Genomic DNA, 17,039 nt, shown 5'->3' on the forward strand with positions numbered 1-17,039 from the left:
CTGCCCTGAAAAGAAAATGAGATGCTTAAAGCTCAGAATAAAATGACATATGGTTCTTACATAAAACATTGTCACCTCTGCTTCCAGGACAGTTTTTGTCTTTTTTCATCAAGTGCCTGTCTAAAGAAAAAAATCCCTCAAGAAACACAGCAGAAGAGATGCTAACTGCAAACTGCCCCCTTCCAGATGAGCTCTAACCACATACACTAGAGACTTACACCTTCTCTTTTTCTCTCTTACTGCCTTTTGGCATTTCTGTTGTGCTTTCTATACAACAGCCAGCTTCAGTGAGGGGTGTCATCGCTGACTTTCCCCACCTATCATGTGGGAACCTTTCACTGCATTGCACACCCATCTAAAATAAAACCTAAACCTGCATTCCTAACAGAAATTTCCTTCTCCCTGAAGAAAAAGAACTAAAAGTAGTAACCAACGACTGAGAAAGCTAAATGTGCTATTTGAAAAAGTTGAAAAAGGAAGATAAAATGAAAACTACGCTTAACAAGCAAGCAGAGGCTAAAGGTAAGAGGGAATGACTGCAAGCAGCCCTCTGCATCAGTTCTGCTCCATACAAAGACCACTAGCATCATTAAATGGGTAGTGCTGCAAGCACCAGCACAAATGAAAGTGGGAGTTCTACACATTCAATTGTAAATCCACAAAATCACTTTCCTTGTGGTTGACTGAATTTTAAGGATCTCCTCTTGGTTGCACTCTTTGAGAGACTCTTCTTTCATTTGAGGGGGCTTACAGGCCTCTCTCTTTTTCTCCATCCTACCTTTTGGCTGCCTGTTTTCACAAAAACTTTTAGGAACTTAATTATCCTTGAGACTATGATCTCTTTGTCAAACTCGGCTGAAATTGGCTACTGGGTTCACAAGTCAGTGGGGGCGGAGATAGAGAGGCAGCCTGAGTGCATAAGCCTCATTTCCTCAAGAATCCAGGCTAAAACCAATTATAGCCAGAAGGTTCAATTAAAGAAAAAGAACCATAGACTTTTCCTGCACTTTGAACACAAGCCATTTCATGCATACCAATCACCTAATGCTACCATCACTAAAGTAATGAGAATTTTGCAGCAAATTAATGTTTTTATTGATTTATATTGAAGCCTAGTGCAGTCTGGAACTTCAACAGCATAAACATGTTTGGCATGAAGCACAAAATCACTTCGATACCAACACTGTAGTTTACAGATGCTCACAATATCTCCATAGGTATTACCCACACGCCTCCATCTCTGCATGTGCAAATCCCATGCCTCTATTCTTAGTAACACTGACATTGTATGACCAGCACTATGAAGCACACAGGTAAGGCAAGATACATTTGGGGAGTACCCTGCATTTTCATAACATTAATTATTATCCACTACCTTAAGAAAATGATCATTAGGATATGCTTTAAAAAACAAATATTTTTTTTCCCATTTTATATCAGCAACCAACTACATCTATATTTTATAGCACTTCACATATGTTCAAATCTGAAAATGAAGCAATGGTGAATTATACTTCAGGGGAATAGGATTTCTTTGTTGTAACTTACGTGTTTTTTCAAATGCATAGACCATATTCTGATTAATTTCTAGCTTTGAAATATTCATGAATAACACAATAGTGCTATTCAATTTAAATTTGTAAAAGGTTGCACATCTTTTTATTTTTAAATAGCTTGAGTTCACTGTCATTAACACCCTTGTGCACAGAAAGACCTTTTTTTGATCATATATAGCAAAAGACAAGCCCAGTTACACAGGTCACAACTACGTCAAATCAAGGAGTTTATATTGGCTGTTGGCATTACTAATAATAAACTGTAAACACACACTGAAAATGTTCATCTCCTTTTTGGTCTCCATGAGGGCATTTTTCTGCTACAAATTAATGGATTTGGCCTATACCCCAGCTTTCCTCTCAGCCTAGTCATCACTGTGGCAAATGCATTGTCCACCACCTTACTCAATGCAGTTGATGTCAGACTCTCCGGTCAGCAAGAGTTGACACTGTCTCCTGAGAAGAAGTTCACTTTGTTGTCATAGGGAAGTCAGCAAGATCATTTGGAGCACCCTGGGACTTCCTGGACCTCTGCATGGTGCCAGCAGATGCGACATTCTTCTCTGACATGTCACTGGAAAGTCATCAAGACCACGCTAAGACACCTCAAATAGTATTGAATGCCTTTGCTTGAGCAACTGAATCAAGACCAAATACTCATGTCCTATCCACATCAAATAAAAGCATATTCATTTTGAAGTTATGGCCTAGTCTACAAAGTGATCTTGGGGGGGAGGGAAGCATTAGTAGTCTCTTGAACTTCCCATGTTGCATCTACCTGAAAAAGTTGGCTTGTGCTGTTTTTTACTTGCCTGAGGGGTGGGGGCTGGGGACACTGTTTGACAGCAGCTACTGGAGCTTAGTCTAGTGTCCAACACACTGGGTTTTATTTTTTGGCTCACTGTGACCCAACAGAGAAGGTCCCAACAGCTCTATTAGCTTCTTGGTTACAACTGAGCTTTTCTAACAGCCACCAGACTGACACTCAGTAAGTTCTCCTCATGACAACATGTAAGCTGGTACACAAAACTGTTCAGTCAGAGATCACAGAATCATATAATGTTTAAGGTTGGAAGGGCTCTTAAAGATCATCAGGACACAACCTACCTGCTATGAGCACAGACACCTCACATCCTTTCCTTTTTGGCAGTATTATTCCCAATGCAGCCCAGCTTGCTGTTGGCCTTCTTTGCTGTGAAAGCCTGTAGTTTCACTGCAGCATGCACAAGGCCCAAATCGAATTTCAAATTTGGTAAATTAATTAGGTTTTTACAAAGCTTAAAAGGTATCTGGCACATATCTGGAGCACACCTGATGAACTGCTAACCCAAGCCATCCACGCAGCTGCCGCAACATGGTGCACAACGGATCCCCTCTCGTTCAAGCCAAATGAACCAAGAGGGAAACAATGGCCAAAAACTTGAAACACGTCATGAAAAGGGTACGTCTACGCTGCAGTGACTGCACCAAGTCCAGATCCTCCCCACAGAGGGTGGCTCCATTGACCCCTTAAGCCTTCAAATGCACACAAAAGTGTTGCTCCACAGCTGCTACATCTCATAGGTCTTCATGCTGATTATAGGCTTTCTCATAGGTTTTCTACTACGCATCTATTTCTTTTTTACCCCTCAATGACTTGTCTTTCCAAGCTTTGGGGCTTTCTGACTTGTGGGGTGCTGTTCACAACATCTTACCCTGCAGCTCATGGACAAAGCAGAAAAGAAGACAATTTCTTTTTCCCATTATTAATCTATTTTTTGTTGTGGTCAAGACTTTGCAAGAATCTAAGGCCTGTGTGGCACAGCACCTGCACTGCCACCAGAAACACATCAACATGGAGGAAAACGGATGCTTATGATATCCTCTTGCATTTCAGTTATGAGACAGGTACCTCACAGAAGGCTTTCAGTGGTATGTTCCAACATCTCTAAACCCACAACTACTTCCCTTTCCATTTTTTGCAGTGGGTTTCCAATATAATTCACCTCTTCAAAAGCAAGGTGCTAGTCTTCAGATGAGGAGATAAGAGTTGAGAGAGGGGAATGGCTGCCAAACAGACTTACAAATAAATTCCCCAGTTCTTTTGTGTTTGGCTTTTTCTAGATTTAAAATATCTTTTTAGTGATGGTGATGACCTGGACTAATACGAACACGAGTCTTGTCTCTTCTAGGCTTTTGTATCAGGAAGATCCCTGCATCTGAACACGACCCTATCTTTTGTATTGATGATGCAGTCAAAGCATAACAGCTTGGGAAAAACAGCTGACACCTGAGCTGAGAGAAAGCTACATACATAGGGCTAAGGAATTAAAAAAAAACAAACAACACCTTCCAGAAAAACAAAGGAGTAGGTGGGAAGACCTGGAGAAAGCAAGCCTGTGGGAACAGTGACCTAAGCTAATAGAGAGCGTGCGGGAGGAGTGGGCAGCAAGCAATAGCTTTTGTGTTCAAAATCCTAGTGACAGGATGAGTCAGAGACTTGGAATGAATTTTGCCTTCACTACACCCACAGGCTGGTTATTATAAAGCTTAGGGGAGCACAGGTTGGTGCAGCAACAAAAACTACATAGTGAATCAATGGGTATATGAAGCCTCCCCAAGTGCCTGAAAATCTGAAGAATATCTGTCAAACAGCATGCGCTTCCACACACGGTTTCCTGCAGCTCTAACCAGTCTGCCTAGCTGTTCTTGTCTAAGACTTGAGACTAACAAATGAGTGGCAGCTTCATCCGAGATGAAGGGGTATGGCCAACGACTGAGGAATGCTCTTTGTGAATCTCTGCTGGGGCTTCTGGAAGCAGCAAACTCCAGGAGTTAACCCAGCAACACCACTGCCAAGGAGCTACTAAATACTCTTTCAGTCCCTCAGGACAATGAGATTCAGTGAACAAGAAGATATACTTGTATTAGATCCGTCAGTGACTGTTCTTTAACTGCTTTTTCTTTCAACCACTTCTGCTGTTCATCCTCCTTCACAGGCCAAGGGCCAGGCAACCTGCTCGGCAAGTTCTACCACACCAAAAACAGACAGTGAAAACCGAGGGTAAACACCCACTCGCTCACATCAGATGGTTGTAACAGGTCAAATGAGGCACAAGCTGTTGCGACAGGTCTTCTGCTTTGAAAGACATCTGCTCTGATCTCCAAGAGGCTTTGGCACTGAACCCTGTGACTGGGAAGGGGGGCTTCCCACACCTTCAAGAGGGAAGGAGGGTCTGGGTAGCTCAGTGATTAAGTGTCCACCTGGGCTCTTCTTTGAGAAGGTAACTTGCATCAAGTTAAAAAAAGGTGCCTGGGTTTAAAATCTAACAGGTCAGGTGGTGACAGGGGACACTAATGACAGCCAGGACAGCATCACATGCTCAGTGCTGCTGCTGAGAGGCACAAACAGGAAAACAAAACAGAGCCTGAAGGAGACACCCAGATTTTCTAACAGCCTACATAATGAACTTCAACTGCTTCAACTTCTCTGCTTTTCATAGTTCTAGTCTGAGGGCAAAGATGGTGGCAGCAGGTGAGGACTTGCTTCTCTGAGTTGACTTGATGGCTGGAGCCCCTCAGCTGCAGGGTCCAGCCCTGGGCTCAGCCCTGGCAGCTCACTGGGCTGGGGGCTCCTACCCCTGCATGTTTCCACAGGCTGAACCCCACGACTGGTGAGGCTGAGCTGCACCTCCAGGCCTTGCTCTGCAACAGATGAGAAACGCCCCTCTCAAATACTAGGAGTCCGTAAGCTCAGAGATAGGGGAAAACACGCCCTATATCCCCCCTTTTCTTAAACCCCATTGTATCTCAATTTATGCTAGATTTTGCTGCCTAAATTCATAGTTTCATCTTACATTTAATGAAAATCTTCTGTTTCCTTTGGATCAATTCAACCAAGTTGCCTGGCTGCATGATCACTTGAGCAGAGATAAAGGGGAGCTAACTGTGATAGGACACAGGTCTGGATATAACCACCTCTTTAGTAGCTGCTCACACTTGCACAGGTCAGGTATAACATGAAATATATTCTCAGGAAATAGGATGGCAATTTCATACAGCATCTGACCCCTTTCTCTTTACTCAAAACCAAAAAATCCCATAGTCTGAAAAAGCAAGGCCTTCAGGAATCACACCTCTCCTGAGAACAGTATTTTCATGGAGTAGGTTTAAAACAGTAAGTCTTCTCTCATGAGACTTCCTTTCAACTCAGTGGGAAGAAACACACCCCTTCCAGAGAGAAGCCAGTGAAAAAAAAGCCCACCCAGATTCGTCCTCAGGACAACTCACAGGAGATGTTCTGCTTTTTGCATACAAGAGCTGGGGGTAGTAATGAGATTAAGAGGTTTAAAACGAACAACAGAAGTGGGTTCCATGCTGTGTGCAATGAAGTTAAGTCCTCACTGTGGCATGCTGTGGATGCTGAAGGGGTACACTGTTCAAAAAGCAGTGGGACAAATCCAGGAGAAAGACATTCACCAAGAAAGAGCTATTGAGTTCAGCCATATTGTGCCTGGCTCTCAAGGTCCCTGAGCAGCACATCACTAAAAGCTAGGAGGGCACTCCAGGAAGGCAGCACGTTTGCACACCACCTCCTAAATATCCATTACTGGCAGGTGGTGTTCTCAGACTACCTGTAGTTTATTGGAATTTTTACAAGAAAAAACAGAGGTGGATGAAAAAGAAAGGATGTGACTGGACTCACTGTTCTGCAGAAACAGTAAGATCTGGATTCTGCATCACCCATCACTGGAAGGTTTCAACCTGCAACTTCCACATCCTCAGAGCCCACAGCTACTGAAAGGGGCAGACTCCTCCCTCCCCCATCCTGCTGGAATTAGGTCGCTGTGCAGAAAAGCAGGCAAAATTCATGGACCCAAAAGGAATACACCACTCTACTGCCCAGAAGAAATGAGTTTGCACATTTCAATCATTCCTCTCACCAGCTGTAGACACAGCTCTCAAACTTACCTTGTCTTTGAATAGTGTCACACCACATAACTGGGTGTTGGGCTGAAATTCAGCCAAGTAGGACACTGTAAACACCCACTTACATTCTTTCTAATATAGACAAAACTAGTTGATCCCCTGTGCATATGGTGCACATCTACAGTATGTTCAGACTGCCTCACCTGCCAAGTGAGAGCAGGTATCACCTTCTTCGAAGTGCGAGATGATCCCAAGTACTTGAAATTTGCAAAACATTTAGAGACCGACCAAAGAATCACAGGAAGGCAAATGATTACCTGCTGCATCCCAACTCTGAGCTCACTTTCCTGTCTGCTCACTTTACAAAGACTTTTTTTTTTTTTTTAGCCAAGGCCATCTTAAAAGAGACTCTTTTCAGTTACAGATATTTCAAAGTGGATGTTCCTAGAATTTCTTTTTTTCTCTGGAACCTTTTTAACTTTGTAAACAGGTCTCTGTGTACAGCTTTCAATCACCTTTTATTCTGTGGTGCCAAATGAGACTAGATAGGCATATTCTTAAAAATAAAGCCAAGGCCATCTTAAAAGAGACTCTTTTCAGTTACAGATATTTCAAAGTGGATGTTCCTAGAATTTCTTTTTTTCTCTGGAACCTTTTTAACTTTGTAAACAGGTCTCTGTGTACAGCTTTCAATCACCTTTTATTCTGTGGTGCCAAATGAGACTAGATAGGCATATTCTTAAAAGGCTTTCATGAAAATGCAAATTAACAGCTCAGACCAGTCTGCAGGCTCAATAAGTAGAACACTTGAAAGTGTGGAAACACTAATAAATAGATAAAAAAATGCAGAAAAAACCATCTGTAGCCCTAAAGAAGCTTTTATTTTCTTGTTATCATCATAAAACTTGCTGTGACAGTATCTTCAAGATACATCCTCTGTTATCTGTATTAGCTTAGACAACATATCCTTCTAGTAGCTGACCTGCAGAAACGGTGTAAGTTTGAGGCAAGAGAAATAAGACCAGAATTTAAAATCCAAATCTGCCTGTGAACATGAGTATTAACTCCCACAAAAACACATGTGATCATATTTTCTCATCTGCCAAGCTGCTCCTCTCTCCCCCTTTTAGACATCACCATTCATTTTAATGTGTGTGTTTTTAAAAATCCAGCTCAAATACAGCAAGTGTTGCATGTTCTTCTCCCCAGACATCACATTATATACCAGTATTCTTTTGAAAGGATTTTAATCCTTACAACTAGCAGGACAAGAAAGCCTTGACAACAGGTTTGATTGTAATGTTCAACTTGGAAGGATCTGAGCATGATACATTAAGTGTTATATATCCAGGTTCTGCACTTTTAAATTAAGCTACTTGAACTCAGAGAGAAGCATAAAAATATAAACGGAGCAGCTCCTGAAATTCAAGCCTTCCAGTTGGACAGGCCTCTTCACAGATCCTTCCTACTGCAAAAACACTGCAGGACCCAAAGAGAAGTCTGTATGGGCTCTAAAATTGCTTTGGGAGGCTTTAAGGCAATAGGCTCTGATGATGCTTTCTCAGCATCCTCCATCTTCCCACCCATTAGCTTGTAAACACTTTCATCTTCACATTAAGCTCAGTGAGGCCACTTGCCCAGTACAGTTTTGGGTGTGCCCACATGGCCACAAGTGCTGGCTGAGTCATGGGGGGCTTCTGCTGGAGGGAGCCCGGTGGCAATGCTAGGACCCAGCTGTTCAACTGCTGCATCCAGCATGTGCACAGGAATGAGCCACTTAACACTCTCCTAACCTCCCAAAAATTCCCTGTTCAGAACAGACCAGGCTCTGTCCTTCACAAAAGAGCAAGAAACAAATGCTGAACCACATCTCAGAAGCTCATGTGGCAGAACCTGGCTTGAAATCAGCAAGTTTCTGGCCTGCATCTGAACCAAGCTCATTAGTCTTCAGCTATTTCTGTCTAGCCTGAAGCATCTCACAAATGAAGGATATTCAGTGCTCAGACAGACAGTCCTCAACAGTGAGCATTTTGGATCCACAAAACTGTAATCAGTCCAGTGGGTTGTTGTGTCAACTTTTGCTGGGTTTGAAGTCAAGTATTGCAAGGACAGTTATTCAGAGCCAAAAATCCCTTTTTGAGTTAAAAGCAAACAGGGCCTGTTAAACTCTGTTGACCTTTTACTTAAAACCAACAGACATACAAATATACTTCTTTAATGCAGGAAAATTTGGATTCTGATGCAATCATGTTACTCCAGAAGCCTGGCCTAAGGCCACAGTGCTGTCGCCATCAGAATCACAAAGACAGTGGTGGGAGCACAAAGGAGGACATGGCACTGTAGGGATAGGCAGGTGTGTCTGGCTGGATTATTTCCTTCAGTCTCAATGACAGTTTTTGCTATATTAGAACAACCCTGAGGCTACAGGCAAGTCAGTGTATAGATGCTTCTGGGCACACAATAACAGGATGGTTGAAGTTGGAAGGGACCTTTGAACATTACCTAGTCCAATCCCCTGCTCAAGCAGGGCCGCCTAGAGATGGCTGTTGGGACCACGTCCACACAGCTTTTGAATAACTTTAAGGAGGGAGAATCCACAACCTCCCTTGCCAACCTGTGCCAGCCCTCGGTCACCCTCACAGTGAAAAAGTGTTTCCTGATGTTCAGAGTGAATCTCCTATGTTTCGGGTTGTGCCCATTACCTCTGACCCTGGCTCTGTCCCCTTTGCACCCTTCCCTGCAGGTATTTATATATATTGATGAGATCTCCCCAAGCCTTTTCTTCTCCAGGATGAACAGTCCCAGCTCTCTTAGCCTCTTCTTGTAGGAAAGATGCTCCAAACCTGTCATCTTTGTGGCCCTTTGCTGGACTCTCCAGTAGCTTCACACTGATGCTTCAGCAGTCTGATCAAGCTGGCAGATACTTATTCCATGCTCCCTCATCCACCCTGGAAATTTGGAAAGAAAGAGGCACGCACATGCAGGAGAGTGCATGTCCCTTCCCCAAACAAGGGCTCTTCTGATCCATCAGTGGGGTAAAGGAGAGACTGTTTCGGGAGTGCTGTTTCACTGATTTCTTAGGGAGCAGCTGTAACTATCTGTAACTTAAGCTGTAACTTAAATGTAACATATCCTTAGATCTGAAGCAGAAAAAAAAAAAAAGTCTTATCTGGGTAGAAAGATGTTTATTCAAAGAGACTCTATGTACTCGCTGTAATTTATTTTTACAGCAGGTATATCAAACCAAGACAATGAAAATGCTGAGTCTCCAAAGCTCTAGCTTTTATGTAAATAAACTCTAAATGATTGCCTGCATTAAAATGTGGTTCAGTGTTCAGAAAGGAAAATAGCTTTTTTTAAAAACTTCAATTCTGATTTTATCTATAATTCTAGACTGCTGCTGTTTATTCACATGAAATGTTACCCTGCTTGCTGGGTATCAAAAAGTTATTCTGGAACTATATGATTAACACCAATATTTCCAAAAGCTAGACATCACATGACCCAAGACATGTGACTAATGACCCAAGTCCCTCAAACAGCAGTATATGCAAACTGAGCTAATCAGGCACATTCTTGCCACAGGTACAGTGATTTACAAACACCCTCCAACTAACAGAGATAATGGATGTGAGGATACCAGCTGGCATAGCCAAGAGCCATGCGCTTGCAATGATCCCTAAAATCTTTTCATGCACTGAGGGGTCCAGCAGCATACCAAAACACAGCTCCAAACCCTGCTCAGTGGCAAGGAGCTACAGGAATTGAAGACATTGTTGCCCCTTTATTGAATCTCCCTCTGTGCCTGCAGCACCTCTACCTCCACCCCTGCTGCTTCAGGCCACAGTCTGATTTATTGGTATAATCCCACCTTTACCAGAAATTTAACCCAACAGACTCAACTAGAACGCACAAGACTGGAGGCCCAGGAGCATGCTCCCTTCCACTGGCTGGAAAGCAAGTGATGACAAGCAGTGGGATGCAGCAGCATTGCTTCAGCCACAAGATGCAGGCTGGAGTGAGCTGGCCCCTCAGAGCAGATGCCCTCCCACACTAGAACAAAACATGCCTGCGTGCTTTGACTACATTTTTTACATGGTTTTGGACTTTCTCCACTGAGCAATGATGCTGGTTGTCAGTAAGTTATCCAGAGTGATCCCTCAGGATTTGTCTTCACAATATGATTAGCTCAGGCTGTAACTCCAGTTTCAATTCATGGGTGATAACCATCCCTGCACAAAAGTCTCCAGCTTGAATAGCTGGCATCTCCTCTGCAAGTGCCCTGTACTGCCTGGAAGAGCCATGCTGGCTTCAAGCAGACAGGACAGGCACGTCGCTGCTTCGGCCAAGATGATGCAGCAGAAGCAGCTCCTGCTCTACAAACCCACCACCCTGTCAGCCTAGAGGTGACTGAGCCCTGCCAGCCACTTCCAGCCTCCCAGCCAAAGCCCCTGGTCTTTACAACAGCTACAAATTCTATTTGGAAAAAAACCCCAAACGACAAAACCCCACACCAAACTAACAAAAACCAACAAAAAACCCAAATCAACAACAACAACAACACACACAAAAAAAACACCAAACAAAAAAAAAACAACCTAGCTTCTACTGACTTGCTTATTTTTCATAAAAGCTGCTTATTGCCCATTTGCTGCAGATGCTAGCCTGCCCTTTAAATAAATAAATAAATAAATAAATCCCATTGGCAAGCAACCAATACACAAGAACATCTACAAGGAAGCTGTTACAGTTTATCCACGGATTAAGGTCATTAATAGCACTTGATGACACACTGAGATGACTCCAAAGGTGCTCTTTGGGCTTGCAGAACATACAGAATGTAACCCCCTCACAAACATTTCCACTGAATTACTTCCTTGCAAATCTTCAAAAGCAGAGAAGAAACGAGGAAATCCAGCAGAAAAATGCCTAACACAGTATCTTGCATTGCACAAAAGAAGTATACTGAAAATAAATTAACATTTTCAAACACCACTAAATTTTCTTTTCCTACTCACTTATGTTTTCACAGTAGTAGAGTTCTTCATGAGTAACAGAAATGTTGATCTAAATCTTTTGCACTGAATTTAAAAAGCAAGCCAAGACATTCTCCCATGCCCAAAACACAAAGCCACAATGAAAAGTTCACAATAAAATCTGAAAAGCTCTTTTTTTTCTTTTAATTATTTATATGAAATAAGCTTTTCCCTTCTGTTGACATGAGAACACAAATGTATCATCACAGAAAACACTGTGTACTCCCCAAATCCCATGGGGTCATTAATCTTCTTTTATGCAGTACACGAAGTATTTTCACAGAACTTTAAAAATAGTTTTTTAAAGCGTGCCTGATGTCATTAGCAAGATGGAAGTTGATGGCCTAACAACATGACTGCTGAATATCCTCTGAAGGAAAGAAACCCTTCACTCTGTTCTAAACTTACACTGCTATCTGCACTATCCATACACTTAATTATCCATGTTATTAATTTATCTGAGAGACCCCAATATCAAGGGTAAACAACTCGTTATGGTGTCAAAATTGAAGAAATGAATAGAATTTTCTTAGTTCTGTTGATTGAAATGAAAGAATCCGCATTCTTTAAGTATTATTTGTTTCATTAGGACTCTAGTAATGGTCTATTACTGTGCCACTGCATATTTAATTTGTCATGAAACAATAATAATGGGAGAATACAATTGTCCCACCAGCTGTAAGCAATCCTGTATCCCACACTCATGTGCAATTTTTGTAAACAACATAATGACATGAGAAAATAGTATCCTTAGAAAGAAATCTCTTCAAAGCTCCAATAAATGAATTAGTTACTACAAATACCATTTGTATTAATATGCATCTTACCAAGAGAAAAGTACTTTCTGATTAACCTGGTTTAGTTGTAACTCAACATCTCACATTTTACTTTCAGGACAATGTGGCAGCATTTTCACTACACATGCAATTATTTTTCCTTACCTTTAAGGAATCAAAGCAGGCAATAACTCTTCCGTTTTCAACCTGGCAACTTTTAGGGGGGTGTGCAAATTTGCATTCTTCATCGGAGCGTGAACAAGTTCCCCTCTGAAACTGCCTGCACACTTCTAATGTTAGCCATTTTGTATCTCTTACAGGAGCAACATTCAAAGCCATGATGAAAATCTGATTTCAAATTTGTAAATTGCTGTCAAGTGAATTATGCTGAAGAAATTTCCAAAATTAATGATGAAGGAAAAAAAAACAAACCCCACAACAAAAACAAACACCCCAACAAACAGATAATAGATAATAAGCAGAAAATAATTTCAATTCCAATTGAAACGAAGGTTTAAAAAAAAAAGTGGGGGATGATTAACAATGTCCAATGCACACAGAGCAGAACAAACAGAGAAAGTTTATCAGCAAGCAGTCATTCATCAATCATTAAGTCCCGCTTGTAGACTTTTGGCTGGGAAAAACCATGCTCAGTTGCATTTCTGTCCATAAAACACGTGAGCCTGTTGATTGTATCACAGATGCACCAGTTTAAAGCCAAGGTCCTTCAATGAAATGGCATTCCTTGATAGAATATTAATTCTTTGATGGTTGCTTGCTGGTATTGACCACACGAGAAAAGCAATACAGTCATTTGTTCATGTCCCAGGAATAATAATAATAATTCTTCCCCTTCTTCTGCTTTCAGTTTTCCATCAACTAATTGGCAAATGGAGAGAGATGAGGTATCTTCTGCCAGGTATGAGGTGAAGGCAATGTCTGGCTGGCAAAGTCGGGATTTTGAGAACACAGGCGTAGCAGTCCTCACTCATAAAAGTGACTTGACAAAGGCACTTTTTAAGTCACTGACCTGACAAAACAAATACAGTATCAGTTCACGTGTAACTCATTCAAATTAACATTACGAAACCTATCGTCCCTTTTTATCAGATATTAGACATTACTGCCAGAGCTTACTTGTAGTTCTTTTTTCCAAACAGAACCAGCCTCCTTTGTGAAGTTACGTGTGACAAGGGAATAACCAGTTGAAACACGTACTGCAGTAATATTCTAGGCAGCTATCCAAAAGTTGGGAATTATTTAAATAGACGAATGTGGCAGACACAATAATTAGGCATGCTGGTTGTGGAACAATTCAATCTAATATGCTTAGTCTCCAAAACAATATACAATACCCCATTTCCATTAATTCATCATTTGGCCCTTTAGATTGTGCCATTGCATTATAAGCTGTCACTTGTTATTTGTTCTTCCTCAGAAATGAAGACGGTAGTACTTAGTTCAGATTTTTTGTCTCTTTGTCTTTGTTTCTCAGGGGAAAAACAAAACAAAATTGTCATTTCAAAATTGCAGGAAAAAAAACCTTCCATATCCAGAAAATAAAGTTTGTTTCCCCGTAAAGCTAAAAGCTGATTCACAAAGGCTTCAAGAAAGGGCTCACCACTCCAAGTCATCAACCTCTAATGAGTTCTTTATCTAAATTGTCCTTTGATTAAATCAGCTTTCATGTACCTTTACAAATACATGGTTCAGCATCAAAATCTAAGACTTAAATATGGAACTTAAGCTGTTTAGGGACTGCAAAATACCTCGGATATTTTATAGATAAACAGATCTGAAAAATCAAAGGGTTAGATATTATAAATATGTTTTAATGTATTACTATAGTTTATATGCAGATGGTGAAACCATGAACATGATGTTTCCTTCTATTCATCTTCAAAGGAACATAACTTTCACTTTGCGGACTCCAGCCAGGAACAGTGGATGGATTATTTTTGTGCAATAATAAAGAAAGGGGGAAGGAGTGGTATAAGTGAGGTTTTAAAATGCATCAATAAAAATAGCTCTGAAAACATTGTCAGCTTTCCCATGCTAGAATAATTACCATTCTGTGCTTGGATTCATCTGATTTAATTGAAGTCAGTATTGTTAGTAATATGAGTAAGAATTACTCACACACAGTTTCAGGAACAGATCCTAGTTCTGACTTGCATGTCTTCACTTCAAAAGGCTTTTTTATTATTTAGTAATGCTACCAGAAAGGGTTTTACTATGTGACTGAGAGATACCTACACCAAAATTTGCTACTGCTAGCATGAATAAAGGTAATGTAATGCCAGTTGCTCAAAAATTCAGTTTCAAGTCCAACGTGCAATAAATGGGTCTGGATGATACTTAGCCAGCTTTACTTGGTCATCAAGAATAATGAGTTGCAAGAGAATCGGTACATTTAAAAATTATTCTACACAAATGGAGCATAGTATAGTATATGAACTAAACATTCCTCAAATTAAATATGCCACCAATGTTGTCCCACGGCATCGATGAAGAGTGAGGTACAGCTGAAAATGTATAAAGAGGTGAGAAAATACTTATAACTGAAAAATAGGAAAGAGAGGGGGAAAGAAATGGAGAGCCTCTCTACAAGAGCTTGTTGAGCTGATGATTTAGCTAGCTAAATGTAAAAGAGGAAATACTCTCCCTCGAGCCACCCATTTCAATTCAGAAATGGTTTTCAGTAATAGATGTAGGAGACAGATGGAAATTTGGGGAAAAAGAGTAAATGTAATACCGCACACTGCTGAAGTCACAAGTAATACTCTACTGGGCTGCATACGACTAAAAATGACAGTGTCATTTCTTAAGTAGTAGGTGTTAAGACTGAAGAAAACCAGACATTGCACATGGCAGCAAAGCAAAGAGTGTGTGTTGTGTACCTGGCAGTAGCCATGGTTTAAAAAAAATGTGCACTACTGAATCACATACATGATTTCTGAGACTGCAACAAGAACTAATACCAAAAAGTGTTTGGGTAGAGAAGAAGCATCATCCTATTTCCTATCTTCTTCCTACATGGACATTTTCTAAAAAAAGAGAAGCATGAAAATTTTGTCTCAAAAACTGGTGTCTTGTCAAAAATAACATCGCTATCTGATTTCTCCAGAGGCATGGAGGGCTTCAGAAGTTCCTTCCCTTCACTAGGAGGGTGAGGGAAGAGATGCCACCAGAAAAGCCTGAACACGGAGATAAGCAATATAAGGAGAAGGGAGGGGAAAGAAACTGGGGAAACCCCCCCTGTGCGATGAACCAATGGACACAGAGTTCAAGACATGAGGAAAATACTCAAGAGGAAAAAAAACAACAACAAAAAAAACCCAAGACAAGTAGAAGGTAGGAAAGTGAAATGGCTGGTTGCGGAAGAGAAAGGAAAATATACTAATAAAATATTGCTAGTAAAAAGACATCAATAACATGCCCCCGAGGCCACAGGCCATTACTAACATCACAACCCACTCTGACCTTTATATATTGTAAAACCCACCCATATTCAGAGCACTGGGACGTCCAGCAAGTCTGAACTCTGCTCTTCTGTCCATCACTTCCAACTTCTGTTCGTGACCCAACATATCAGGCAACATATCACAGCAGTCCTGCCAAAACCAATGGGATCTCACCAGCCTGGAGCCCTCAGCACCAACAGAGTCCCTTACCCAGGCAAAAGGTTTGCTTTTTGGTTTGCCTGGGGGTCTTGTTTAGTTGTTTGTTGTTGTTATTGTTATTAATGATTCAAGCTTGAGCTTACACACCCCACTGTAACTAAACAAACTACCAAAACTTGGACATTGACAACTGAAATGCAGAATGTTCTTACTGAAGATGAAGAAAACATTCAAGTATAAAATAACTAATTATGTTTTTTTTACAATTATTGCTGTTTATTTTCAGTCTCTCAAACACTTAGATCAATGGAATTGATCCCAAATACACATCTACAAATGCAGTTTTTCATATGTTAAGTGAAATAAATTCATAGATCCATATTCGTAAAAACTATTCACCTTTAGATACCTCTTTCTAGATAAGCATCACTTCCCTTTTGCAGAAAGCTAGCACAACATGGATGAGTAGGAGGATGTTTCCAATCTCATGTTCTCCTGAGAGAGTGGGAAAGAGCCTGTATTAGGCTTCAAATCTTCTTACTGTTCTAAATCACAAAATTATTTCTTCTTTTCCAAGTGAGAAAAAAAATATTAAAAAAAATTAAAATACTTTAATTATTAGACAAGGGAAAGCACACGGGCACTAGGAGCTCCCAGAAAAGGTTCTTGTTCTGAGGAAAACTAGGCAGCCAGTACCTTTGGGAGTAGCAAGTGAGCACAAAGCCCTAACCTATTACAAATGAGCTGGAATCTCTCAGTTGAAAAATAGATTGTTACATACAAAATACTGGCTGCTCCAGTAAGTAGTTTTACCTATCAGATGGATTATGTGGCAATAGATTATGTAGCATCTGTCTAATGGAGAAGACAAGGCTTCTTGGACATGTGTTTATGCTTCGGTAAAAAATGTGTAGCAATGAGCAAAGATCTTATCTTCAAAAAGTGAGCTCTGCAGGAGATGACTTCCAGTAAAGGAGTAGAGCCCTCTACATGGTCTCAACACAGAGCTCCAGGGGAACCTCCAAGTTAGCTCAAAAAGCCTTAAAACAGTTTTTCACTTCACTCTTAGAGAATTCAGCACTTTGTAGTGTAGTGCAGGCTGTTTCTACAATTTAACACATATAAATGCAAATTCCTGCT

At 40.9% G+C, this 17,039-nt stretch overlaps 1 protein-coding gene across 3 annotated transcripts in view; it reads right to left on the reverse strand.

Moving 5' to 3' along the window:
- The window catches only part of MBNL2 (muscleblind-like splicing regulator 2), a 72,189-nt gene extending 59,574 nt beyond the window's left edge, over nt 1-12,615 (reverse strand). For all 3 annotated transcript variants that reach the window (XM_010006339.1, XM_010006338.1, XM_010006337.1), the window contains exon 1: nt 12,442-12,615. In XM_010006339.1, coding sequence (XP_010004641.1) covers nt 12,442-12,615 — 174 coding nt within the window. The remainder of the gene's footprint in view (nt 1-12,441) is intronic.
- Nucleotides 12,616-17,039: the final 4,424 nt, after the last annotated feature.

The sequence above is a fragment of the Chaetura pelagica genome, unplaced genomic scaffold (genome assembly GCF_000747805.2).
Source record: "Chaetura pelagica isolate M959 unplaced genomic scaffold, ChaPel_1.0 scaffold29, whole genome shotgun sequence".
NCBI lineage: Eukaryota > Metazoa > Chordata > Aves > Apodiformes > Apodidae > Chaetura > Chaetura pelagica.